Source organism: Taudactylus pleione, unplaced genomic scaffold (assembly GCF_031769625.1).
Source record: "Taudactylus pleione unplaced genomic scaffold, aTauple2 ptg000731l, whole genome shotgun sequence".
Lineage (NCBI taxonomy): Eukaryota > Metazoa > Chordata > Amphibia > Anura > Myobatrachidae > Taudactylus > Taudactylus pleione.
In genome coordinates, this window is record NW_028285133.1 from 186720 (window position 1) to 214588 (window position 27869).

Genomic DNA, 27869 nt, shown 5'->3' on the forward strand with positions numbered 1-27869 from the left:
GTATAATGTGCAGCAGCTGCACTGCGTACCCTATGGGGTGGCACACCCGAGCAGCCACTGTGTTCAAATGGCCTTCAATCTGGCACCGGTTGAGATAGGGGGAGGGACTCCCTCACCTCCTCTGGCCAAACTGCCTCCTCCTTCTTAACGCCCCGCAGTGACTGGCCAGCCTGCATACTATAATGAGTCACTCTGCCTCATTACTGCTAATGTCGCCGGATGTGGGCCCCGGTGCAAGGGATCGGCTGCACTGCTGATGGTTCTGCCCCTGGGAAGCAGATATGCATAGTGACCCGTAGCACATTGTAACCAAAAGCTTGGAGAGGTGTACAGAAGAGAGGTGAGGTGTACAGAAGACCAGTACAAGTTGCCCATGCACAGGTGTGACGATTTAACAAATAACGTTCCCATGGAGAATGGTCAAACTCCATTAATTGTTCTAAACTGTAACATTTCAAAATAGTTCTTGAGTCTTTAATTTATCATTTATTATACACAAATACTGCTGTAAAAGGCACAGCAAAAGAAATGTCCATATTTATTGCTCTGATCACACTTAGATTTTTCATACAATCACTGCGTGGAGCACTGCTACCTAAGGGAAAGAGGAATAAATGTCTCACACAGACATGAATACTCAGGGACTGATTTTGATTTGGACACTGGTCCTGAGTCTGAGCTTAACACTAATGCAAACGCATTTGCGCATTTTGCCGTTTAGCAATTGCTAACTATGGTAATGCATCAGCCGGCGGAGTATGAATGGAGACGCCCACCGGAGCTCTCGCAGCTGCCGGCAACTGCGTACACAAACGCAGCATTGGACGTAGATCCTGAAAACATCGACTCCCCAAGTGAGTCTATGGTGACTCAGAATGACCGCGGTAACTGAGTCGCTGGGGCTTTGTACTCTGCGTACGCGATCACAGATGCTGGCTCGTAGACGCCCAGGAAACTGCCCCGACACGCCCACATTTTGGCCAGAACTCCTCGTAACCACCCGCAAAACAGTCCCTTCCTGCCAATCCATTGCGAGTGAATCCTCACAGCGAGCTCAATCACAAATCGTTCGCTGCATGTGTCTTAAGATGCTGCAAGTGGGCGTCTTAAGTTGTGCACTTCCTTCTGCTGTCACTGTGAAGAGCACCGCTACATAAGCTCATCAGTCACACACATACATGATCACTTCCTTCTGCTGTCACTGTGAAGAGCACTTCTACATAAGCTCATCAGTCACACACACACATGATCACTGAGCACTTCCTTCTGCTGTCACTGTGAAGAGCACCGCTACATAAGCTCATCAGTCACACACATACATGATCACTGAGCACTTCCTTCTGCTGTCACTGTGAAGAGCACCGCTACATAAGCTCATCAGTCACACACACATGATCACTGAGCACTTCCTTCTGCTGTCACTGTGAAGAGCACCGCTACATAAGCTCATCAGTCACACACATACATGATCACTGAGCACTTCCTTCTGCTGTCACTGTGAAGAGCACCGCTACATAAGCTCATCAGTCACACACACACATGATCACTGAGCACTTCCTTCTGCTGTCACTGTGAAGAGCACTTCTACATAAGCTCATCAGTCACACACATACATGATCACTGAGCACTTTCTTCTGCTGTCACTGTGAAGAGCACTTCTACATAAGCTCATCAGTCACACACATACATGATCACTGAGCACTTCCTTCTGCTGTCACTGTGAAGAGCACCGCTACATAAGCTCATCAGTCTCACACATACATGATCACTGAGCACCTCCTTCTGCTGTCACTGTGAAGAGCACTTCTACATAAGCTCATCAGTCACACACACATGATCACTGAGCACTTCCTTCTGCTGTCACTGTGAAGAGCACTTCTACATAAGCTCATCAGTCACACACATACATGATCACTGAGCACTTCCTTCTGCTGTCACTGTGAAGAGCACCGCTACATAAGCTCATCAGTCTCACACATACATGATCACTGAGCACCTCCTTCTGCTGTCACTGTGAAGAGCACTTCTACATAAGCTCATCAGTCACACACCCATGATCACTGAGCACTTCCTTCTGCTGTCACTGTGAAGAGCACCGCTACATAAGCTCATCAGTCTCACACATACATGATCACTGAGCACTTCCTTCTGCTGTCACTGTGAAGAGCACCGCTACATAAGCTCATCAGTCTCACACATACATGATCACTGAGCACCTCCTTCTGCTGTCACTGTGAAGAGCACTTCTACATAAGCTCATCAGTCACACACATACATGATCACTGAGCACTTCCTTCTGCTGTCACTGTGAAGAGCACCGCTACATAAGCTCATCAGTCTCACACATACATGATCACTGAGCACCTCCTTCTGCTGTCACTGTGAAGAGCACTTCTACATAAGCTCATCAGTCACACACACATGATCACTGAGCACTTCCTTCTGCTGTCACTGTGAAGAGCACTTCTACATAAGCTCATCAGTCACACACATACATGATCACTGAGCACTTCCTTCTGCTGTCACTGTGAAGAGCACCGCTACATAAGCTCATCAGTCTCACACATACATGATCACTGAGCACCTCCTTCTGCTGTCACTGTGAAGAGCACTTCTACATAAGCTCATCAGTCACACACCCATGATCACTGAGCACTTCCTTCTGCTGTCACTGTGAAGAGCACCGCTACATAAGCTCATCAGTCTCACACATACATGATCACTGAGCACTTCCTTCTGCTGTCACTGTGAAGAGCACCGCTACATAAGCTCATCAGTCTCACACATACATGATCACTGAGCACCTCCTTCTGCTGTCACTGTGAAGAGCACTTCTACATAAGCTCATCAGTCACACACATACATGATCACTGAGCACTTTCTTCTGCTGTCACTGTGAAGAGCACTTCTACATAAGCTCATCAGTCACACACACACATGATCACTGAGCACTTCCTTCTGCTGTCACTGTGAAGAGCACTTCTACATAATCTCATCAGTCACATATATGTCTGATGTGATGTTCTTTTCACTGGTCCGCATACTATGATGGTGTTATTAGTCTACTGAGCTTCCCAGTGTGTACTCCCCATTGTGTGTCTCCTCCCACAGCTATGCTGTCAATCAATTTGGCAGACAATGCAATAGCTGAGGGGTGTGACCAAATCACTAGGGATGTGTGACATCATTGGGGCACATGACCAAGTCTAGAAAGGGTTGGAAGTATGGGCAGACCTCTATTTACAGCACACAAACACCCAAGCTTCCCCCCTTCCTCTTTCTATACCATTATTTATAACTTTCAAACACTGATGTGCAAACTGAGTAGAGTGCTGACCTTTCTCCCCGGCCACCCTAGGGTGGGGCCTGCAGCTTTTCCACAAATCCAGACCTAAATACGGGGGAGTCCAGGCAAATAGGTGGCCTACACAATTTTCTTAACAACCTGCACATAGGGGTAACCGAAAACCATGTGTCACTATGTATCCCTCTGCGCTAGGCACTACTAAACTCAGTACAGTCAGTGTCTCTTTAAAGCATATTGTTTGTTCTTAAACAAAGAAAATGTTTTACTTCATTTATTGGTCCACTATTCTACCAAAAAGACCTGCCCTGGACAAATGGGTCCTTATTCATAAGAAAATACCATCATATTTACTACATAGAAATGTGCCCCCTACTACTGGTCTTCTGTACACATAAACCTACCATGCCGTGTGTAATCCTCTACCATGCTATTACCTGTGCACACAGTCATTTCTATATCTGTATAGGAAAGACTCGTACTCCCATAGAGGTCATTGAATTGTAGATAGACGACTGAGGGTGTCCATTGTTATAGGGGTGGCAGTCGATTGGGTGGCTTCGTGGGGGGGGAGGGGTCAGATTAAGAAATGGCTGCGAGCACAGGTCCCAGAGGACAGACTGGTAACAGAACATGTGATTGTGGGAGAGATTTATCAAACCTAAAGATGACAAATGGAATTGTTGCTGATGGCAACCAGATTCTTCTAACTATCATTTATCTATATAATAGCTATAATATGATTGGTTGTCATGAGCAACACCTCCACATGACACCGTTAGGTTTGATAAATCTCCCTGTTTGTGTCAGAGGTATCACAACCGTCCTCTCTTGTGCAGACAAAGGTTTTGACTTGACGTGTGTAATTAACCTTTCTCTTCCATTGGCAGCCATTCCTGTAAGTGTTCTCATAAAGAAAGAGACTTCCAGCCCATCACAGTCCTGTACTTTTGAAGACTCTATGAAAGGTATTCATCATCTTCATATTGATTCAAAAGTTCACTAAATTCCTTCTGAGCATTAAAATGTTGTATACAGCAAATAATAATTTTATTTTCTTATATTTAGCATGAAGGAAAATTAGATGTACTATTAATTGGTGAAGAAGTAAAGTGTGATGGAGTATTTCCTGCCCTCTCTATCGCAGTCTACAAGCCACACACTTCCCATAGCTCTTATACAGTGACTTAGCGGCTGCCAATTTCTGTCCAATAACCGCAAATGGCAAGGAATATAATGTCAGTGACGTGACTGGCCATGGCCCTTTGTGTGAATCTGACAGTCTGTCCTTCACTCCAAGTACTTTATATACAGGTTGAGTCTCCCATATCCAAATATTCAGAAATACAGAATTTTTTGAGCACGACTAAAATAGTGAACCCTTTGCTTTAAGATGGTTCAATGTACACAAACTTTGTTTGATGCACAAACTTATTAAAAATATTGTATAAAATTACGTTCTGGCTGTGAGTATAAGCTGTATATGAAACATAAATTCATTCTGTGTTTCCTAAGATCCCAATCCCGATATCTCATTGTGGTGTGCAAATATTCCAAACTACGGAAAAATCAGATTATCCAAAATATGTCTGGTCCCAAGCTTTATAGATATGGGACACTCAACCTGTATATAATATTTAGCAGAGTAATCTTTATAATTAGGCTCCAGTTGTAGTTACTGACTTAACTTGATAATGTTGAGCTGTAACAGACTTTTGACAATCCATTTCTGTCACTAATGAGACGCTATTATGACGGGATGTAATTGGCATCCTGATGACTGGATGTAGTTGGCATGCCCGGCGCACTGCATGCCGGCACACAACCCCAGCACCGGAATCCTGACGGGTTACAATTTCAGCCAGACAATCCCGGCGGTTGCAATCCCGAAGGTAAGTTTGAGAGTTAGGGTTAGACTGCGGGAGGGGAGCGTTAGGGTTAGGCTGTGGGGGGGGGGGGGCTTATGGTTAGGCTGCGGGAGGGGAGCGTTGGGGGTGCTTATGGTTAGGCTGTGGGTGGGGAGGGTTAGGCTGTGGGGGGGCTTATGGTTAGGCTGTGGGGGGGAGCATTAGGGTTAGACTGTGGGGGGGCTTATGGTTAGGCTGTGGGTGTGGAGGGTTAGGGTTAGGCTGTGGGGGGGCTTATGGTTAGGCTGTGGGTGGGGAGGGTTAGGGTTAGGCTGCGGGAAAGGTGGGTTAAGGCAAGGGTTAAATTACCTGTGTGTCGGTATTTCAACCATTGGTATTCCAGCGCCGGAATTCTGTGTCAGGATTGCGTACACAACCCATTATGACATATACTGTACATTGTGAACAAAAATAAAGTCTGTTTTGCAGTAATCAGACAAAATAATGCTGCCACTGGATTATTATTATTATCGTTTATTTATATAGCGCCACAAGTGTTCAGCAGCGCCTTACATAGTACATAAACAAAAAAGTGACTTACAGTACAATACAAATACAATACAGAACAAGGACATGGGTAATATACATTGGTGACCATAACACCCACATAAGCAACAGAGCATAAGCAGCCAAGTGTTAGGTGCCCTAGTGGTGAGTAAGAAGTAGATGAAAATAAAGTAAGGAGAAGCACAAAGGGGGTAGTGGGCCCTGCTTGCAAGAGCTTACATTCTAAAGGAATAAAAAAAAATCTTGAATTGACAGCAGTTCTGTGTTATTATATTTGTCGATAAATGTATTTGCTGGTTAGTAGATTGAGACAACTCAGAGGGCGGACTTTTCTGATATGTTATTTACAGATAACTGTATAAAAAGTGCTTTTGAATATGGTAGGGGTCCGTAACCATTAGCTATTAGATTAGAGAGCGGCTAAAATCTACTTTATTCTCATTTCGTAATTACAAATTGGTCCTAGCTGGTACATCTTCCAATCCTTCCTCATGTCACATAACACTGTACCGCGCACCGCGCCTGACACACATGCCGGGGGTTAATGAAGCCTGGATTATAGCCAGATAAATAAAGATTGTTAATAGCAACAGCTACAAACTGGGAGATGAGAACCTAAACTTTTGCAAGTTGTGATAAAGTTCTCCCCATGTCCGAGTGATTACAGCGAGTATATAGGATGGTGATGTAAAACGTGGTTTGATTCTGTACAGGAATGTATGCAGCAGATTTGAAACTCTCTGCGTATTTTTACAAATCCGTGAATGCAGGGTTATTATATACTGTCTACATTTATAACCTGAGATTAGCCTCCAACCTCCTGCATCCTAACTGGCACCGCACTTGCTGAAATTATTGCACTTGTTTGTGACACTGATTTGATTTAAGAAACCCTGTTAAATGTAATATGGAGATTGTCTGAAGCTTTGCATCTGTGCGGATCGAAATCTTTGCGTTTATCACCTAGATATTTGGAAGACTTCCAGTTCATGGATGAGCTTTGAAAAATAACTTTTGCAGTGACCTTATGGGACTGAGGAGAGTAATAACTCCTCTCTGCGGTCGTGCTTGTGCAGGAATATGTTTGCCATCGTGCTTTGCTTTTGTATCTGGCAAATCGGACACAGGTCATTGGTGCACTCAGGTCTTTCTTTGTTGGCAGTATTATTCATTTATTTTTCGAACACATCCCCATGGCTTATTGGTGGCAGCATGTTTAATAGAGTTGTTCCTTTGCCCGTTGCCTTTTGTCCATAGTGCTTGGGTTTATAGGGAATTGTGATGTGATTTGCTGATTGTTGGCACAAGGATTTCAGTCACCTTGTAGGAAAATAAGAAACGTGATCAGGAAGCAGCGTGATTCATGGGGTCATCCCAGAGCATGGCGTAGCGCTTACAGTAGAGATGTGTAATAAATGGGTAGTAAAGCTGTTTACAGCCAGTTCCCCTCTGGGCTCCAATGTGACTTGTGTTTTGTAGACTGATTTGCATTCCCACTCTCGCAGGCTGAAGCTATGGAATGTGAGTTTGTGAATGGTGGATGTAATGGAGTTGACTTGTGACTTCGAATAAAGGGGAGACCGGGTGTGAAGAGGGCAAATAACCTCTGCTAATTCCTTAAACACACAAGCACTGGTGGGAATTTCCTAGCCCATAGAGAGTGTATGGCCCAGGTGACGGGGAGATGTTGGTGCAGGGCAGTACTATTTCCCTGTGCCAGACAGTCATAACACAACGTAATGTTTGCGGCCCTCTCAGAATAGCGAGACAGACATGGAGTCCTTGCCAGAGAAATACGCTATGAAATTCTTTTAAAAGTACTCTGTAAACCTCAGAGAGGCTTAAAGACCAGTTCCTGTTTTTCCTGTCCGAGCCCGGCCAAGAAAATAAGATGCCTCATGATTTCCGCAAATAGAAAATCACACTGAAGAACTGTTCTAGGCTGAAATAAAAGCAGATATTAGGTATAAACCCTGGATAAGGGTTAGGCAGCAGGCGGCCATCAAGTTGTTGCTGAACAACAGTTCTCCATTACAGATTGTAAACCTCAATCCACCATTTTGTACTGCCAGTCATAAAAAATAAAAAAGCATCAAATGGTGGCCGGCCTCAACTGTCAGTTCCTGCAGAAAACCGAACAGACAAGTGATTGTGTGTGTGTGTGTGTGTGTGTGTGTGTGTGTGTGTGTGTGTATCTATGTATCTATCAATATCTCCTATCTATCTAGTGGCCAAAGTTGTGGAAACCTTTTGGAAAATGTGTGTTTTTAGGGTTTAATTGCGCATTCCTGCATTATTTTTAAAGACAATCCTATGATGGCATATATCACTGGAAATATAATTTTATACCCAATATAATGCAGTTCACCGCAAAGAATGATCTTTATTGCATACAAAGATATAGCTAACTATTTACATAGTCAAAATACAAACAAGCAGCGGCACTCGGAGGCTGGTTAATATTTCAAATTGTGTATATTAAAACCAATACATAACCCATGTTTCGGGTTCCACCCTTAATCAAGGGATGTGTGGGTCCCGAAACGTTGGTTATGTATTGGTTTTAATATACACAATTTGAAATATTAACCAGCCTTCGAGTGCCGCTGCTTGTTTGGAATTTGACTGTACACGTTGTTGATCCAGAGGGCACCGGAGCACGTTGAATCCATAAGCGGAGTGCCGTTCCGACATAAACCGTTTGTTACTTGAATAAGAAATGTGAAAAAAAGCCACTTTGGTATCTGTTAGACTGGAAAAGTAACCCTTTCCTGGTAAAATATACTAAAAAACAAAACATGAAATGCGGTTTGTGATAACAGGACTTCATTGATCTTACATGACTCCCTTGTCCTCGAACTTATAGCGGTATATTTACTAAAGTGTGGGGTTTTACAAGTGGAGATGTTGCCCATAGCAACCATTCAGATTCAACTTATTTATCTAGCATCTTCTAGAAGATAATAGCTAGAATCTGATTGGTTGCCATAGGCAACATCTCCACTTCTAAAAACCCGCACTTTAGTAAGTATACCACTTAGTCCCTTTTAATCTGGCTATTTCACAGAAAGTTTTTTTTGTAAGTGGAACTCCAAAAACGAAATAATATGCAGACAACTCGTCTATTTGTTTATTTCCAAAATCAAAATACAATAAAAATATTTGATCTGATAGAAGATGAGTTAACAGCGTTCCTATGCTGAATACTAGTTACGGCCAGGTATTGGGGGAATGGTACTTGTTAATAACAGCCTCTGCTTATTTCTAACTCTGAGATACATCAAGGGCTCAGCAATAAAGGTTTTGCTGTTACTGTGAGGTGAGTGCAGAGTACAGTTTGGGGGATGCCGGTTAATGCCAATCTTTTTAAACCTATTGTCAGAATATATATTCATTATCACTGCGTAATGGACCGTTAATGGCGAAGTCTGCGATGTCTGCGTGTTTCCAGGTTCTGATATAGGAGCATAAAAGTCTGGTCTTTGATGTAGATGAGATGCCCATGACCTCAGGGTTCCCTTCCTGTGGGTCCTGAGGCAGGAAGGAAGGAGATCCATGGATCAGCCATAGTTGTGATACGTCATACCCAGCTTCTAGAACTCTTTCTTGGCCAGACTTCTGAAGTAATAGCAGAGATTCCTACAACGATGGGAAATTCAGGGCTCACAGAGTGACTGATGTCGGGACATGGGCCTCAGGAGAACACAGCGAATGGAGCGTCACAGCTAAGTCAGAGAACAGATGGGAATATGAGAGGTTTTGCCACGCACGGCTCTCCACGTCTGCTCAGATTAAACACTTCTATTTTCGGCCTTTGAGCAAATATTCTGTGTGTACTGCTGGCCGTTGTCCATCCCATTCACCAGTCCTACAGGACAGTTACCGTGTTTACACTAAATATGGAGAAACTCCGCTGAATTATCATGAAAACAGAAAATTTATATTTTTATTGAAAATAAGCAGCTTCTAGTTGTGTATGTACAAGCATTTACCTCTGCTGCACCATGTTCTTACACATAAGGATCTCTCCTTTCTCTCTCCCTCTCCCTCTCTCTCTCTCTCTCTCATTCTCTCTCTCCCTTTTTCTTCCCCCTCGCTCTCTCCATCTTCACGTCTCTTCCTCTTTCTTTCTTCCCCTCTTCCTCCCTCCCTGTCTTCAACTGCCCCTCTCTCTCTACTAGTCTTCATCTCTCCTTCTCCCTCTTTCTCTCTCTTGTCCTTTCTCTCTCTTGTCCTTTCTCTCTTTTGTCCTTTCTCGCTCTTTTGTCCTCTTTCTCTATTGTCCTCTCTTTCTCTATTGTCCTCTCTTTCTCTATTGTCCTCTCTCTCTCTCTTTTGTCCTCTTTCTCTTTTGTCCTCTTTCTCTCTCTTTTGTCCTCTTTCTCTCTCTTTTGTCCTCTTTCTCTCTCTTTTGTCCTCTCTTTCTCTCTCTTTTGTCCTCTCTTTCTCTCTCTTTTGTCCTCTCTTTCTCTCTCTTTTGTCCTCTCTTACATCCCCCCCTTTCTCCCTTTTTTTTACAAATTGTCCACCTTTTGGACCTGACATACAGGCCTTTATGTACAAAGTTATACAGAAACCCTTCCGTTGGCCTCCGCTTATCCGCCTAATTCCTGACTTTAGCCTACAAGCACCCGCAGTGTGTAACCCTTGCTGTCAAAGACACAATCGCATATTATCAGATTTACCTTGATAAAACGCTGTAGGAAACACATATAATCCAAGCAGTATTTAATATATTTCACCTGGTGTTTAGGACTTGTAAATCTTAATGGTAACTATGACCAACACGCAAATATTCCTAGTGAGACTGAGGCGGTGGACCTGTTCCTTGTTTGATATAATACATGCATTTTATTACAGTATTACCAGTTATTTATATAGCGCACACATATTCCGCAGCGCTTTTACAGAGAATATTTGGCCATTCACATCAGTCCATGTCTCAATGGAGCTTACAATCTATATTCCCTACCACATGCCCACACGCATACACACTAGGGTTAATTTTTGTTGGGAGCCCAGCAACCTGGGCGTGTAGAGGAAATCTAAGCACCTGGAGGAAACCCATGAAACCACAGGGAGAAAATACAAACTCCACACAGTTAGGGCATATATATATATATATATATATATATATATAAGAGGGAGGGGATGCAGTCAAGAAGCCGACAGTGACCAAGTTGACAATCATAATGTCGACACCAGAAGGTCAACATAGTTAAAATGTCAACATATGAAATTTCGGCATTATGAAAAATATGAACATTTGCATTAGGGCTAGCGTTAGGGTGTTGGCGGTGAGAGGTCTTTTTCAATAAGAATAATTTATAGACCACCAGGAAGACGAGGGGTTGGATAGATTATTAGCGCAGGAAACCACTGGGTTGTCCGTGAATTCCTAAGTAGTGGCACTCAGGCTTGCTGGCATGGCGCATCTCTAAAGCCATTTGTTAACTTTCTTTTAGAATGGCTGACTTGTGAAATGAGGAACCATATATGAGGATCTCCGAGAGGAGGGTCGGAGGTGATAAGTGAAGGAACAATAAAATGAATTGCAATATGCCTTATTAAATGCAGCAATGCTTTGTGCCAGATAATTTGGCATAAGGAAGAACAGATCACTGTGGTTCAAAGTGCTGGCAGTTGTATGATGCTAGGAAATCAGCGTATAACATAGATAAATAGACATCATCATGGGAGCATATAAAAATAGCCTAAAAGAGGCCCAACAGACAATAAAACATGATAAAGCACAAACACTGTACAGTCACTAAGAGTAAAGAGTGACAAAACGTTTTGTAGATACATTAGTCTTAAACAAAAACAACGGGAGGAATATATAGGTTAAAAAAAATTTTAGGAGAAATTTTGAAGGTGACCAAGAAATTGCTCTATTATTACTAGTGAAACTTCATAAAGGTCTTTAATAGTAGATGGAAAAGCTATAACGTATTGTACTGTACACACACATATATTTACTACAGAAGGTGTTAGGTATGTTCACTCACCTAAAGGGCAGTAGGGAAGTAGAACTATATGTGTCACAAACTGAATGGAAAACATTTCAGGAAAAGGGACTGTTGACATTTTAGGGATTGTGTGCACCGCTATGGGGCTCCGAACAAAAATCCGCAAATGAGTACTGATTTGGAGCAAATAGAGGAATGTAGAACTCTGAAAGCAGAATCCAGTATCAGCGGTGATGAACAGTCAACAGCACACAGAGACCTTGGTGCAGTGCGTACTGAGGGCCTGATTCAGACCCGCTCGCGAGCGCATAGCGCTCGCAAGCGGGTTGATGGCCGGCTGTCACTCGCTGCGGGACTCACTACAAGACGGGGCGGCTGTCGATTGTGACCGGGAGTACCCTTGCGTGTTTCCATGTCATGGATGCTTGCTTCATCTCCGGTGTCACATGATGCACCCATGTTTCATCGCCTGTAAAAATGTGCTGTAGGAACTGCGCTCCCTCCTCATGGCATTGTGTCAAGTGCACAAGAGATAATCCCATCCTATTGGTTCTGTGAACTTCTGTGAGTGGCTTCGGTACCCAGCGTGAAGACTTTTTCCTGGACCCCAGTTGCTCATGAACGATGTTCAGTTTGTCGGCAATATCACCAGCTCGAATGTGTCTGTCCTGCTGAATCATAAGTTCAATGCGGCACAAATTGCCATCTGTGGTGGACGTGCTTGGCCGGCCGGATCGCTGCTCATCTTGAACGTCTGTCCTCCCATTATCAAAGGCAGCGCACCAAAGCCAAACCTGTTTCCATGACATGATGTTATCACTGTACATCTCAACAAGTTGGCAATGAATTTAAGCTGCTGATGTGCCCTATAGACTCAGAAATTAATAAAATAGAAAACGTTAAATACATGAGGTCTTGTTACCTTACTGATTGAACAACCACCCTCATATTCATTCTCTATCTATATATATATATATTGCTTTTATTAAACATATATCTTCTAGAGCATAAATGAGTTCGTACTCTGGTGGTGACAATGACTGATCAGGGTACTAACCAACCAGGAAGGCCGGGTACACATCAGAACGATGTGTATACCAGGCAACCCGACATCCGCTGGAAAGCTATATCACGTCGCCATACATACCGCTCGATCGGGTGTAGGATCGCTCGATATACCCTTCCATCCTACATGCGGTGATCGGTGACGACCCATCTGATGTGCTGCACGACAAATGGGACGTCACCGACGACCGCATGCAGGATGGAAGAGTATATCGTGTGATCCGACACCCGATCGAGCGGTATGTATGGCTAACGACGCAGTTGAACGCACGATTGAGAGTAGACACTGAGCGATATGGACGATATATCGCCTGATGTGTACCCGGCCTTAGTGTATTTTTGTGCTTGGGTAAATGTAACTATCAACGTGACCCATGCCCTGACAATTATCGCACAAATTGGTTCATTATAAACTTCAAAGGGGCTCTAGCACCCTAAGACGTCTGTAATGTTTTGGATTGCACGTGCCCTTCCTCCTGCAACATTTGCTCATTTTATTGATTTAAAATAAAATCTTAATAGCTTTCTTTTGGGCTTTTCCATGTGATATATAGCCAGTCAGGCGTTTTATTCTATTCACTGCAGAGCTATGTGGTATCCCAGGGCAATGGAAATAAACAACTGCTAGGTGATAGAAATGTGACCCAATAACTAGGAAGAAAGTACGTAGTAGTAGTAAAAGTTGCAGGAGGACATGTAGATGTCAATAAATTAAGGTTGCCTGAAGGTGGGCAAACCGCCTTAATGTTTCATATGGCTGTAGAGCTCCCTGCTTAGTGATGGTGATAATACCTGGCAGGGATCTGGGTAAAGTGAGACAATGACTGTATTGGACTAGTACTGGAAGTAGTGTCCTTTCTAGATGGCAGAAGCTGGGATTAGGAGCTGCAGGTTGCATGCCTTTCCTTACAGAGCCCTCAGTATCTAATCCCCCTCTCTATGTTGTCTCCTTTCTGCAGCTGTGACTTCACCTGTGTGCAACATCGACCAAGTGACTCTGCTCCCACCTGCACGGGGGTCTCCACACAAATCCAGCAGCATCATAAAAAACGAAGCTCCTATGGAGCTCACAGGAGAACAGAGATCTTCGCCGCTGTACAAAGTACGGTTTTCCTCTTTCCTCCGTTTAATAGAGTGGATTAAACCAGGTTCTCTTTAGAATGTAGCCTTAGTTGGTGGTTGGGGTGGATAGTGGCTCAGCAAGAATAATGACTGGAGACCAAATTGATATTATAAAAAAATAATAATGACATTTTGAGGTGGCAAATTCCTATTTAACTGGAAACTTTGCTGCTTGTTTTTCAACTTCACAATTCATATTCATGGTGCTGCTGTGCCCTCTAGTGGATATTATTTTCATTCCCGTGGTCCTCTAATAATTGCAGTCTACATTCTAGAAGGTTGATGAGCATAGTGTTCCTGCAGTTTTGCCATATTTTATAAGTATATTAAATTAATCTTACATTAATTGTACAGATCCCATCTGTTACTGAAGTCTTGTCTCCTACCAGCTAGTAGAACTGGTAGGAGACGAGTTTTGTATTTCTTAAAAGAATATACTTTACTTTTCTGATAAAAAAAAATGGCCTTTCGAAACTGTAAAGTATACCTATTGCCTATACAGAGTAGAGACCACCATATATTAGGTGGAGACCAGACTTATCTACCCACCCATTTGTATTAGTGAGTCTATGCATTGCAGAAAATGTTTCTTAAACTGAAGTGCAAGACTTTTTTTTTTTTTTCACAGACCTCAACGATTGTTGTATCAGCCCAGCAAAATCTGGAGAGCTCCCCCGCCAGTGGGTCTTTTTCACCTTCTGTGTCCCATCTGCCACCTGAGAATGACCCGCAGACCCCAATCCAGGTGCAGGTGTTCAGCCAAGAGCCTCTTTCCACCATCCAGACTCAAGACATTGCACAACCCAACAGTTTTCAAGCTGTCTCCTCTCCCAATCAGAGCGAGGTTTCCATCATGCAGCAGACACCGGCGTTTCAGGCCATGGAGCCCCAGCCCAGAGATGCACTGCAGACAGACAGAACGATGGTCACGCTCTCGCAGATGGCTGAAGCCACACCGCAATCTCAGCAGCCAGCGCTACAAGAACAGGCTCAGGCATTGCAGCAACAGATCACTACTAGTTTATTTTCACAGTCTAACAACGTCAACCAGATGCAAAACACCATCCACCAGCTACAGTCTGGTGGTTTCCAGTCTAGTGTATCTGCCAACAGCTCAGAGGTGGACTTGGTGCAGCAAGTACTGGAAGCCCAGCAGCAGCAGCAGCTGTCGTGTGTGTTGTTTTCTGATCAAGGCGGGAGTGAAAATGAGCAAACTACAATGGGACAAGTTCATGAGCAGCTCAATGCCGGAATATTTCAGCCGGTCGGTTCAATCCAGGGTACTCCCGGTCAAGGGATATTTTCTTCCCCCGAACCTGTGCATAACCGGTCAGAGAATGTACTCTCTGGAAGGCCTGACAGTCTTCTCCAACAAGCTGAGAATTCCCTGTCCACTCAGCAGCAGGCCATGGAGACCAACGCAGCCATGGTCATGGAAATGCAACAAAGTATGCACCAGGCACAAGGACCAATTCAGTCTGACATTTTCCAAACCCAGACTCCTGGCTCAGGAGGCATCCAGTCACAGGTTTACCAACACCAGCAGGGGTCTCATTTAATTAGTGGACTCTCCACCAGTGAAGAGATGCAAATGCAGTGTGATATGTTCTCCACACAAGGAGTCTCCGGTAATGATGGAAGCGCAGGTCAGCAGCAGGTATCTGCCTCAGGCTCCAATATCTTCCAATCATCCAGCACTGCGGACAATGATAATGCCACGGCCCAGTCGGAGCAAATGCAGAACAGTGTTTTCCAAACTATGGTTCAGATGCAGCACGGAGGAGACGGACAAACACAGGTCAACCTCTACTCGCCTGCAGAAGATATGCTTGGTGTTCAAACAAGTGGAGGTCAGCAGCAAGGGACTGGACTATTCCAGCAAGCTGGTGATATGATGGCCCTCCAGCAGGGCAATTTTCTGCAGCAGTCTCCTCACTCTCATGCTCCACTTTATCACTCCCAGAACACAATATCTGATAACCAGAATATGGCCCAAGAAACGCAAGGGACTCTCTTCCACCCTTCGGGGTCCATGGTGCAGCATCAAAACTCCTCCTCTGCACAAGATCAGATCCAGACTACTGACATGTTCACTATGAGCTCCTTACAGAGCAGTCAAGTGCCTCAAGAGAAGCAACTGTCGTTCTTCTCAAGCCAGAACTCCCTCCCACAGCTCCAGACAGCTCCAACCCCAGAGCAGCAGGTGGCATTCCAGCAACAGGCCCAGTTGTCTCATATGCAGAACTCTATGATTGCACAAGAGCAGCAGCAGCAGTCACCACAGAACTTGTTCCAGTCACAGAACCAACAGAACTCTATCTTCCAGGCAACTCACTCCATGGTTGGTATGCAGAGCAGCCCTTCTCCCCATGAGCAAACTCAAAGCTTGCTCTTCGCCACGCAGAGTTCTATGGCTAACATGGCCTCTCAAGAACAACAGCAAAACATGCTGTTCAGTCAGAGCCAGGAACCAATGGCCACCCAGGATCAGCAGAGCCAAGCCCTGTTCCATGCTCAAAACATGGAGTTCCAAGCTCAGAGCCCAGTTACTTCTCAACATGAGCAGCAGCAGCCTCCCATGTTTCACAACTCGCCACAGCTGCAGCTGGTCCAAGCTTCACCGACCTCCCCAGAGCAGCAGGTGACTCTGTTTATGTCCCCCGCCTCCATGTCGGCACTGCAGAACAGTATGAACCAGCAGGAGATGCAACAGACCAGCATGTACTCTCAGTCCATCCAGGGAAACGCACCTTCTCCTCAGCAGCAGGCTGCCATGTTTCACAACTCTGCTGTGGGCGCGATGAGCCAGATGCAGAGTGCGTCGACGTCCTCTCCACAGGCCACTGGAATGTTCATGTTTGGAATTCAGAATAGTAAGTAATTGCTTTAACTAGAATACACCTTACAACTGCCACCTATACTCAGTGGAGGCTTCCACAAAATGGCTGCCTCCACTGTGTATTGGGGATCCATTTTTAGATGCTTTCATAACGGCCATGTGTAATTCACCATTCTCCCTCAGATTGCAGTCAGATGATCTCTCCAGCGGCGGGATCCTTGAATAATCAGATGATGGCCCTAGGGCAGCCGGGTCAGTCTCAAGGAGATGGGCAGTCGGTGACTACACTCCTGTCGCAACAAATGGCTGAGAACTCTGCAATGACGACAGACCAGAACATGGAGAAGATCAGTAATTTACTGGTGTCTCTCCACAACCAGGGGAACAATATGTCTGGCTCTTTTTGAGTGGTAAGTGGACAGCGGACTGTTTTTTGTTTTGTTTTTTGTTTTGTTTTTTAGCTTTTTCTATATTGCAAGCTTGTCGTCTTTTCCCTCTTTTGTTTTATTAAAGCAAATAACATTTTTAGAACTCATATTTCTTCTTCAGTGTCCATAGGGCTCCACAGGGAGACATTGGGGTGTAAGTGGGACCTGGAGGACCGGACACAAACAGCAAAGCTTTTCAATCCCAGGATGTTCCAGTCCTTCCCCCCTATAACCCGCCCACAGGCTGAGGGCACTTCAGTTTCGTTGGTGTCCGAAAAGGAGCTGGACCACCTTTATAACGGGGCTACCTTATGCAGCCCAGGCTTTTATTTTCATTTATTTAATTTTTATTTCTACTAGGAGGGTGAGCAGCATCAGACTGTTCTCTGGACGTCTATGCTGCCACCCCATCACCCCTCTGCGGCGCCTTGACTCCAAGTCTGTGCTAGTTACTCCCCTGGCGGGGCTCCGGGGGGGACTAGCTAGCAAGCTCCCCGGACCCCCAGACTGTAGTCTGGAATAGTCTCCGGAGACAGACCGGAGGCGCTGATGTGGACACTGGGGAGGCAGCCGACCACTCCACTAGACCACCGGGGCATTAACATACTGGTGCAGAGGCATAATTAAGGCAAGAGGACCTGGTGGTTGATGTCAGCCAGGACCCTCCCTGGGCTGCCTTTTCACAAATGCTGGCAAAAATTTCAGAACAGAGAGCGGTCCCCATAGTGGCTCCCCCTGTGGGATGGCCACAGCAAGTACTCCCTGCAAATCCTTTGCCTCCCCCATGGGTAGACATGCTGTCTACCTCAGTACAGAGTTTGGCTACTACTTCTACAGCCTTGCAGCAACTGCTACACAAGGAAAAGCCTTTACCTACCAAACACTCTATACGTGCTGTGTTTTCCTCCCAGTCCACTCAGTTATCTGATTCGCGCATATCATCTGGGAAGGCGGAAGATGCAGACCTCTCTCACTCTGACTCCGTCTCCGGAGAAGATGAGCCATCCTCTAAGCTAGATATACCTGCTCTTGTTAGAGCTGTAAAATTCAATTTACAAATTGAAGAGGATGAACCTGCTTCTCAGAAAAAGAATGCACTTTTTAAATGACAAAAGGTAGTTTTACCAGAGTTCCCTCAATCAGACCAGCTATCTGATCACATGAGTGAAGCATGGATCATGCCTGGTAAAAGGTTTTAAAACCTAAAACGATTCAGTTCCTTTTACCCTCTTACAGCTATTGATTGCACTAAATGGGAAGTTCCCCCAGCGGTGGATTCTCCTGTAACTAGTTTGTTTAAAAATGCCACGTTACCCATTCACACTGCTACCTCCTTGAAGGAGACTACAGATAGACGTATAGAAGCTTGTCATAAATCTATTTACTCTCTTACAGGAGCTATTACTCGTCCTGCTGGGGCTGTGTTGCTTCACAGGAACAACTGTCCTATGTATCTCACATTAGGGATGCAGCCTCCTACTTAGGTGAGGCACCTATGGATACGACTCTCCTGGCCACCAGGATATCTGCCACTTCGGTAGTAGCCCATCATATTGTTTGACTCCGTTCCTAGAAAGCAGATTCAGATCCAAAACTAGCTCTCGAGTCTCTTCCCTATTCGGGGAACATCTTATTTGGTCCAGAGCTAGATAAAATTGAGACTACCTTGGCGGCTAACAAGACGGTGTTCCTGCCTTCTGTATATAATACAAAACCTCGGACGTCATCCTTTTGGTCCTTTCGCCCTCAAGGAAAAGCCAAAGGTCAGTTTTTTCCATGGCACTAGACGTCAGCCAGATCCTCCAGGCCTAGGGCCATTAGATGTCTACGGACAAGCCTGCAGCCTGACTGGACGGGCCTCTCCCTGGGGGCTCCCAGGGTGGGAGTCCGACTTCTTCAATTCGTCCAGGTTTGGCATCAGACCACGTCAGATGCCTGGGTAAGAGAAGTGGTCTCCCACGGATACGCCCTCATTCCTGAGGTGACCCCCCCCAACAGTTCTTTTGCACAGGACCTCCATCGGACTCAACCAAGTCCCTGATGCTCCACAAAGCCATTGAGTCCTTACTGAATTCAGGAGTAGTAATTAGGGTCCCCTCCTCACAACGGGGCAAGGGCTATTATTTTACTCTTTTCTTAGTTCAGAAGCCCAATGGGTCTCATTGGCCCATCCTCTATCTCAGATCTCTGAACAAGTTTATCAGGGTGCCCAAGTTTCGTATGGAAACTCTCCGTTCTATTATCCTAGCTATGGAGCCTGGAGATTTTATGGTTTCCCTGGACATTACCTACATGTGCTTATAGCATTTCTCATCAACAATATCTCCAGTTTGCCATACTACAGCAACATTATCAATTTCCGGCTCTACCGTTTGGCCTCTCAACAGCCACTCAAGATTTTACCAAGATCATGGCGGCCTCACTTCGTCGTCAAGGGATCAGACTGCTCCCATACTTGGACGATCTTTTGCTGTTGGCAAGTTCCCCAGAGACTCTTCAACGCCATCTGCAGGTAACCATTACATTTCTACACATGCACGGTTGGCTGATCAACTGAAAGAAATCTTCCCTGACACCCTCTCAAAGGATGGTACATTTGGGAGCCCTCCTGGACTCTCGAGTTCAGAGAATCTTCCTGACTGCAGACAAGATGTCAGTGATACAGTACAGACTACTTCACAGTTGCAGAGTGTTGATTCACTCTGCAATGCAGGCCTTGGGATCAATGATATCCACATTCGACATGGTGGAGTTCGCCCAATTCACTCCAGGCCTCTGCAACACCTGATCCTCTCCAGGTGGAACGGACTACCTTATCTACTCAGATTCCAGATGATGAGCCTCCCCCCAGAGGTTCGCCTGTCCCTAGCCTGGTGGCTACAGACTCCGCATTTGAACCAGGTCATCCCTGTTTGAATCCCTGATTGGGCTCTCCTCACCATGGACGCAAGCCTCCGAGGGTGGGGCTTAGTAAACGGCTAACACTCCTTCCAGGGTCGATGGTCCCAAATCGAGACAATGTTGCCAAGCAACATCCTGGAACTTCGAGCCATATATAGAGCTCTCACTCTAGCTCAGAATATTCTGAAAAACAGGCCAGTACAATAACAGTCCGACAACGCCACGGCTGTGGCCTACCTCGATCACCAAGGGGCCACTCAAAGTCACTCAACAATGACGGAGGTTTCCCGCATTCTCACATGGGCCAAACGCAATCTCCCAGCCATCTCCGCAGTGTTCATCCCGGGCATTCTCAAGTCTTTCAACTTCTGGTGAACAAATGGGATCTTCCAGAAGTGGATCTCATGGCCTCAAGACACAACAACAAACTTCCAGTTTACGGAGCAAGAACAAAGGACCCCGATGTGGACTTCATAGACTCTTTGTCGGTGACACAGGTTCTCCTATCGGCGCAGAAGCGTCCCCCCCCCTTTAACAACTGCCTTGGGACATCCGTAGTGTCTCCTTGTGGAGCCCTATAGACCCTGAAGGAGAACATGAGTTATGGTAAAACTTACTTCATTAACTCTTTCTTCAAAGTCCATAGGGTCCACAGGACACCCGCCCTGACGCTCCTAGCTTCTATGGGCTTCTCCTCTTGGTCACTTGTTTCCTTCTCTGCGTGAGAGTATGATTCCTCAGTGTACCGGTCTTCCTTTTCTCCTGTCCTGCTCCTGCTTTGGGCTTGTTAACAAAACTGAAGTGCCCTCAGGCTGTGGGCGGGGTATAGGGGGAAGGACCGGAGCATCCTGGGATTGAAAAGCTTTGCTGTTGGTGTCCGGTCCTCCAAGTCCCACCTACACACCAATGTCTCCCTGTGGACCCTATGTATGTCGAAGAAAGAGAGTTAACAAAGGTATGTTTTACCAAAACTTTAGTTTTTTCTGTATTTCTGACCTCCAGCAGGACATGTTTTCTGTCTTTCCTTATTCATGCATTTGTGATCTATCTGATTGAGTCAATAATTATGACTCCTGCTTTTTCACAGGGAAATTCTCTAATTCTGACCTGTTGGAGATTCTTGAGGAATGGAGCTGAAAATCCCTAATTTAAATAATAATAAAACTTTTTATAACTTTTAAAACAAAAGACTTTTCAGAGTGTTGGGGGGCCCTTCCACTGTGACCCTCTTTTTCTGTAAATTGGTATAACCAATGCATCAGACCTGCTATGTAATTTAGCCATCAGTAATGTTCCTACACCCCCATCCTGTTGTTGCTCCAAATTTTGGCCACCAATGTCATGTGACATGAAAAGTCCCAGACTGGTGGGTTAGGCAGGTGTTCCCGCGGCTGTAACATAACAATCTGACATTTTGCTACTAGTTGGACTTATTTCATCTGTGTACTCCACAGTACAGATGATAGACGTTCCAGGGGAAGAATGGTGGTAACAAAGTACTTCATTAAAAGTACAAATTGTAGTTATCGTTTTGCTGGTGACCGAGAAGATTGCTCTGCCCGCAGTAATCCACATTTCATCTTCTGTTTCAGGAGGGGAACGTCCATACTGTCCTAACAAACTGGATTGTTCTGTGTATCTGCATCGGTCCAAGTAGAAGAGGTTCTTAGTGTTGTTCTCTCCCGGCTTGTTCTCGTCTATCTACAGTATTTAGCAACCAGGACTACAGAGCTAATATAATCATATTCCTGAAAGCTTCAGCCCTGAGACTCCTGCTGTGGCTGTTACTGCTTTCTGCAGTGGTTGTGACGTTTACCTCTTATTTCATCCATGTCCCTGAGTGTTATGTAGTGTCTGTGTGTGTGTATATATATAAATATGTACATAATAATAAATATATATAGTTACATATATATATATATATATATATAATACTTTTATTTCTTTATCTTTCCCTGAAGGAATCCATTTATTTTCCCTCCCAAGAAGCTGTGATAGTGTGGGCTTTTTTGACATTAACCGGTCTCATTACAGAGCAGTCCGCAAAGCATACTGCTGGTGTGACCATACTCTAGAGCCCCTTTGGCAGCGGGATACAGTTCCCCACGTGAGCCTTTGCCATTATATGGAATGGATGGTGCTCCCCAGTGTATCCACATTCTTATTACATGTGGCAGGGGAGCCCTCCTATGTCTGTCAAGTAATGCTGCACTTAAACCTGTTTTTTGTCGCCCTCTGGTGGGCGCTGGATGCAGCAACTTTCATTTTATTGAGCCATGTAGATAAATTTTAGTTTCTAAAACTGTTTCTACTTTAGATGGCCCGTTTCCTCCTATTCTTTTTATGTGTGTGTTTGTATTCTTTAATCTCTCCTAACTGGAGACTTCAGATCCCGGATTGGCCCCTTTTGGCCCGTCAGCTGCTGAACCATAAGCTAGTGGAGCATCATGGCATAGGTGTGGTTCGCCAGCAGCTGAGGCGCTAAAAGCAGCCAGTCCATGATTTTAATGGTTTCAATAGTGCGGGTTTATTACCGATATGAAGGGAACTTTTTCAGAGTGAGGCCTGTTCCAGGCTATTTTTAGTTTTTTGAATACAGTTTTTTTTTCAATCGTTCAAAAGTTTTTTGGATGGTTTTTATCTAATGTGTGTTTCATTTTTTTTTTTTTAAAAGTTCTATTTTGTATTTAGGAAACTGGTATTTGCTACATGTACTGGACAAGTATGTGAGCAGAAGTATATATAAGTATAAAGGTTTATATATATATATATATATATATATATATTATACATAAGATATTAATTTTTGCACACGTTTGTGGCAGGTTTTGTCAGTCTTTTGTCTCTGTAGCTCCTTTGTGAAAGGGGGCAGGGAAGAACTGGAAGTGCTGCTTTGATGGAGTTTGTATTTGGGGGGAGGGAGGTAGGGCCAAAAAAGGCATATTGTTATCCCCTCGTTACTTTTTGTACAAAAAGGAAAAAAGAAAAAGCTTTTCCCAGCGAGATGCAGTTGTCATTGTGTAATCTGCAGCTAAGACGGATATATTGTTTAAGTTTTGTGACTTGCCAAGAGCGAGAGCCGACTGTGTATAACGTAACTCATTCAACCTATCGCTGGTTTAGCACGGAGGTTCTGTCTGTCGCTCATATAGACTAGCACTGAATGACACTGTCTGATTATTATATATGAACAGTAACATGTTCTCTATAATATAATGCTCCTCTATACCGCTGCTCAGTCGGTGTCACATGCTGAGTTCATGGCCAAACAACTGCAGAAGTGCTATGTAACGTCGCCTCTCTACAGGATATCACATTATGCATATAGTTTTGTTTTATCTGTATGCCTGTCGTATACCCACCTTGCCTAACAGAGGCAATATGACTATAATCATTCAGTGTGTTAAGTACAAGGTCCGTAATCTTTACCAAGGACCCAAATTTAGTTGGACCCATCGCCCACAGATGGGTTGAATCAGTATTTACATATTCAGCCTATCAGTGCACTAGGAGCTAGTGACATCACACAGAACTGATTAGACTGCTTTCTCATGAATAAGCTAATACACTGGCTGCTACCACTGGACCTAGGTATCAGGCGCATGCCAGGGGGTAAATGTAATAGCCTGAGAGTCCCCGTGACTTTTCTGCAATTTAGCCGTTTGATTTCACACAGCAGTAATTCAAAAGGCAAACCCAGGTTTTGGCTCAATCGTCGAAATCTCTGAGTTACCATCAATTCGCTGACTGTATTTACCCGAACTCTTAGTCATCTTGATAGCCCTGCTTTAACTTTGATTTAATAGCATTTTAATGGGGGGGAATTCAATTAGCCATGTTAGTTTAATGGGTGTGAAAAAGGGTGGTAGCCTCAGCCTTTAACACCTGGGGCTATTCAGTTCGAGCCCCTTCTCACCTGGTAAATTACCCTGGTAACCGCTGTGAACACACAGAATATTGGATAAGTTCCTAGACCTATGTGTTAACATGGTCGCGGCACCCATTAACAGGCTATTTATTGGGGATTTCTTTGGGGATCAGTTAGAGCGCAGTAAATTACTGAGGCTAATTGAATTTCCCCCCAAGGTTTAAAGAAGAATATAATTCGATTAACATCTTGGTATTGCACAAACTTTTTCACCATAGCAGATTATGGGAACCCTGCATTATTGGCTAAGGCAGGGTTTCCCAAACTCTGTTCTTCAGGCACCATAACAGCCCAGGTCTTATAGAAACCCATGCTTGTGCACAGATGGTATAATCACATGCACTGCAGTACTAATTAAATCACCTGTGCTTAAGCATGGATATCCTTAAAACCTGGACCATTAAGGGGTCTTGAGGTCTCGGTTTGGGAATCCCTGGGCCTGGCTTTTTTATATAAAGACATACAGTATCAATGTTATCCTTTTATGTAGATGATACATAACATCAGTCGCACCGAGGTTGTCAGTTGATTATTGGCACATACACAAAATGGTAACTCTATAATTCTGATTAGCATTTGATCGTGACGGCACAGCGCCCAGAGTATATAGGAGGCGGTACCCACCGAACTGCAGAAGAGGGAGCTTACTGGGTCTACTAAGCTCAGATAGTAAAAATATAAGGTAAATGAACCGTTTTAGTGTCATCTCGTGTTACAGAAAACCGATGTAAATATGGAAAACATCTGTAGTATCCCCTAAAGGTATATTCTGATCTATTGTGGTACTTTCTAATTAAAAGTAGGGGGAACAAATATATATTTTTTAAAAACACACTTCCAGCTCCAATAAATTTCCCTAAACTAGAGTAAATTACATATATTATGTATCAAAATAAATGGAAGTAATGGGGGAACACATAAGGACATATTTAAAGGGTTGCACTAATTGATTAAAAATAGTCATGGAACAGTGCGATTATTTATACATTTTTGACTAATTACGATTTTGTAAAAATAAAACTTTAAAAAATACAGAAAAAAAAAAAAATCTGTCACGAAAAGAACAAATTAAGTAAATGATTGTTCTTTAACCACAACAGGAAAATAAACAAAAATATGTATCTGAGTCTGGACATAAAGCTGCAAAATCCCTTGGTTTTTACGGGGATAAATATATGTAATTCTTGTTGGTAAATAGAACCAGTGCTCTTCATTCTGGGTACTGCACACAGTTGGGGGGAGTAGGGTATATGGGAGGAGATCCAGCATTTTGTTCTTGGCCTCACATGTATATGAACAGTATGAGGAGTAAGTCGGTGCTAGATTATATGTATTCAGCGCTGTGTTCTAGATCGCCTTCTAGCCTTGTTACCAGTCACAGTAGTGGTAAGGGAGAAGAGAAAAGTTACAGATCTCGAGGTCTATGTCAGTGAGCGGACTCAAGTACACGCTTTAAGCAGGGGGTTTCCGGCATTACTCATACCTCTGTTCCGCCTGAGGCTCGGTACTTGTTGGTGACAGCTTTACTATTCAAGGTTTTGACCGATGATTTTCAAAGGGCAATAGTAATTAATTATAAACAAGCCTGATTTAGTATTATTTGTATTATTACCCTTTGAAAACTCATTGCATAGTAAATCTACCCTTTCTAGTGACTAAAATAAAATAGCTGGATGTTAAATTGTATTTCATTATAAATACCTGGTGTGAGCAGTATCAGTAATACAATGTTAGTGTTGGAGAGCCCCAGTTTTGGGCTTTATACGTGGAGGATGAAAATAATGGCAGACGCAGCTCATAATTAATTTCCTATCCCTCATCCAGTGGGCCACATAAAATAATGCAGACCAGAGTCCAGTCTCTTATCATTGGGGGCAAGATCCCTTAGTGCACCCATCACCTCCACACTAGAGGCAATCTGTAATTTCATTGGGAACCATGGGTGCCAGCATTCTCCCATATGGTGGGTCAGCCTACAACTGGTTTCAATGTGTGAAGGTAATGCCTAGACCTTTCATTGAGATTCTAGCAGTAAACCTTAAGCTGGGGTACACAGTAGACTATGTGTGTACCCAGCAACGCACGATGCGACCAAACATATATCGGGCGGTCGCCGCATCCACAAGCATGGTGTTGTTCCTCGAATCTTCAGATTGGCCTGCACAGCAGGCCGATCCGAAGATGCATCAACGACCCGCGGGAGCGTGCAATAGAGCGTACACATTTGACGATGTCGACGATTTGTCGCTCCGATCCGTCAGAAATTGACAAATCGTCCAAAACATTGTCTAACGTGTACACAGCTTTAGTGATGAGGAACCTCCTTTGGATGATTGGACATCATCACTTGTGGTCTTCGCAGACATACATTGTGTACACTGCCTTTACTAAAAGTCACTTACTAACTAATTCAACTCGTTGAGACAGACCAATAAGCTGAGGAAAACCGAACGCTCATTTACAGCCACAGGAAAATAAATGGTTTATAATATGTATATTTTGTGTTTTTAACAGTTTCAGGTTCGTTTTATTAATTGGTTACACAGAGGATGTGGTAGTATGTCATTAAAACCTCTAATTTGACTACAATGTATTCACTGTAAGAATCAACTTAAGTGCAAGCCTATGAGGCAGCAGATCCCAATCATCTTGCACTCCTGATGGATGGATACATGAAAGGCATCTGTAGCACAGAACACATACCAGCTTGCTAGGCCAATTATACATATTCATGTCTGCTGACCACATCTCTGTGTTTCGTTGTTTCATGTGTAATTACAGATTGAGAAGTTTCAGCATCTGTGGTCATATAGGGGCACCATACAGACTTGCAGAGCCTCTCCATCCTCCTTCCAAGAGTGAGCGGTGCAGTGCACAGCTCGTGTAATGGGCAGCAATTCATTTTATACCAGCTACGCAGAGTTTGTTCTGTCGAGGGGCAGAGGTATTTTTATTGTTTTTAGCAATCTTGTAATAACGTGTTAAATATTAAACAAAGAATATTTTGCTTCTATTGGGACATTTGTATACTCTTTGCAATTATATTTCTGTAAACAGCTCAAATCGATAAATAAAACTTTGACAGTTTTCATTCTGTGTGTGTGGACTGCTTTATACAAGTCTCTGGAATTTTTGGCAATGCTCTTCTGATATAGATGCATTCTGTGGTCCAAACCATTGTTGTATTTTGTCAAGCTGAACCATGGTGCCAGATAGGAGCCAATGAAGGCATATTCAACTGGATAGTCTCCAAATTTGTCATGCCTGTCCTCAAGATCACAAATCAACTGCCAATTGTGATCAAAAACCTGCTTCGGAATGTTCGGGGGTCAAAGTGAAGTTGGATTGAGGCGGTCGGGTATGGACACCTAACAATGTGTTGCTTTGTCACTTCACTGGCGGTGTGGAGAGTTAGATGAGCTGCTGTTTGCTCCAGTGAAGGGACCTTATAACCAATGGAACACAGACACCAACCTTTTAATGGACACTCAAAAGAAGTTTGTATAATTTTATTAGTGAACCATTAGACCACTTTTATTATTAATTTTGTATTGGGGAAGATTTATTCATTAACCGTTATGTATCTAGAGCACACACATTCCGCAGCACTTTACAGAGAATATTTCAGTCATTCACATCAGTCCCTTGCCCCAGTGGAGCTTACAGTCTATATTCCCTATAATATACACTAGGGTTATTTATTTTGTCAGAAGCCAATCAACCTACCAGTATGTTTTTGGAGTGTGGAACTAGACCAGAGTACCTGGAGCATTGGTTCCCAAATGGTGCCAGGGTGCCTCGGGTTGGTGGTTCAAGACCAAACCAAATTATTTATGGTCCATGTGATAGCATAAACCAGAGCTTCTGGTTGCCAATAATAAAATATGTGGACAAACAGA

At 44.0% G+C, this 27869-nt stretch overlaps 1 protein-coding gene across 9 annotated transcripts in view; it reads left to right on the top strand.

Annotated features, from left to right (window-relative positions):
* The window catches only part of NFAT5 (nuclear factor of activated T cells 5), a 97714-nt gene extending 70653 nt beyond the window's left edge, over nt 1–27061 (top strand). For 8 of the 9 annotated variants that reach the window (XM_088456978.1, XM_088456979.1, XM_088456982.1 and 5 more), the window contains 5 exons: nt 4195–4272; nt 13712–13854; nt 14503–16747; nt 16897–17123; nt 21635–27061. In XM_088456978.1, coding sequence (XP_088313104.1) covers nt 4195–4272; nt 13712–13854; nt 14503–16747; nt 16897–17120 — 2690 coding nt within the window. In that variant the 3' untranslated portion in view covers nt 17121–17123; nt 21635–27061. The remainder of the gene's footprint in view (nt 1–4194; nt 4273–13711; nt 13855–14502; nt 16748–16896; nt 17124–21634) is intronic. The other variant, XM_088456980.1, reaches the window with a different exon arrangement.
* The last annotated feature ends 808 nt before the right edge of the window (nt 27062–27869 follow it).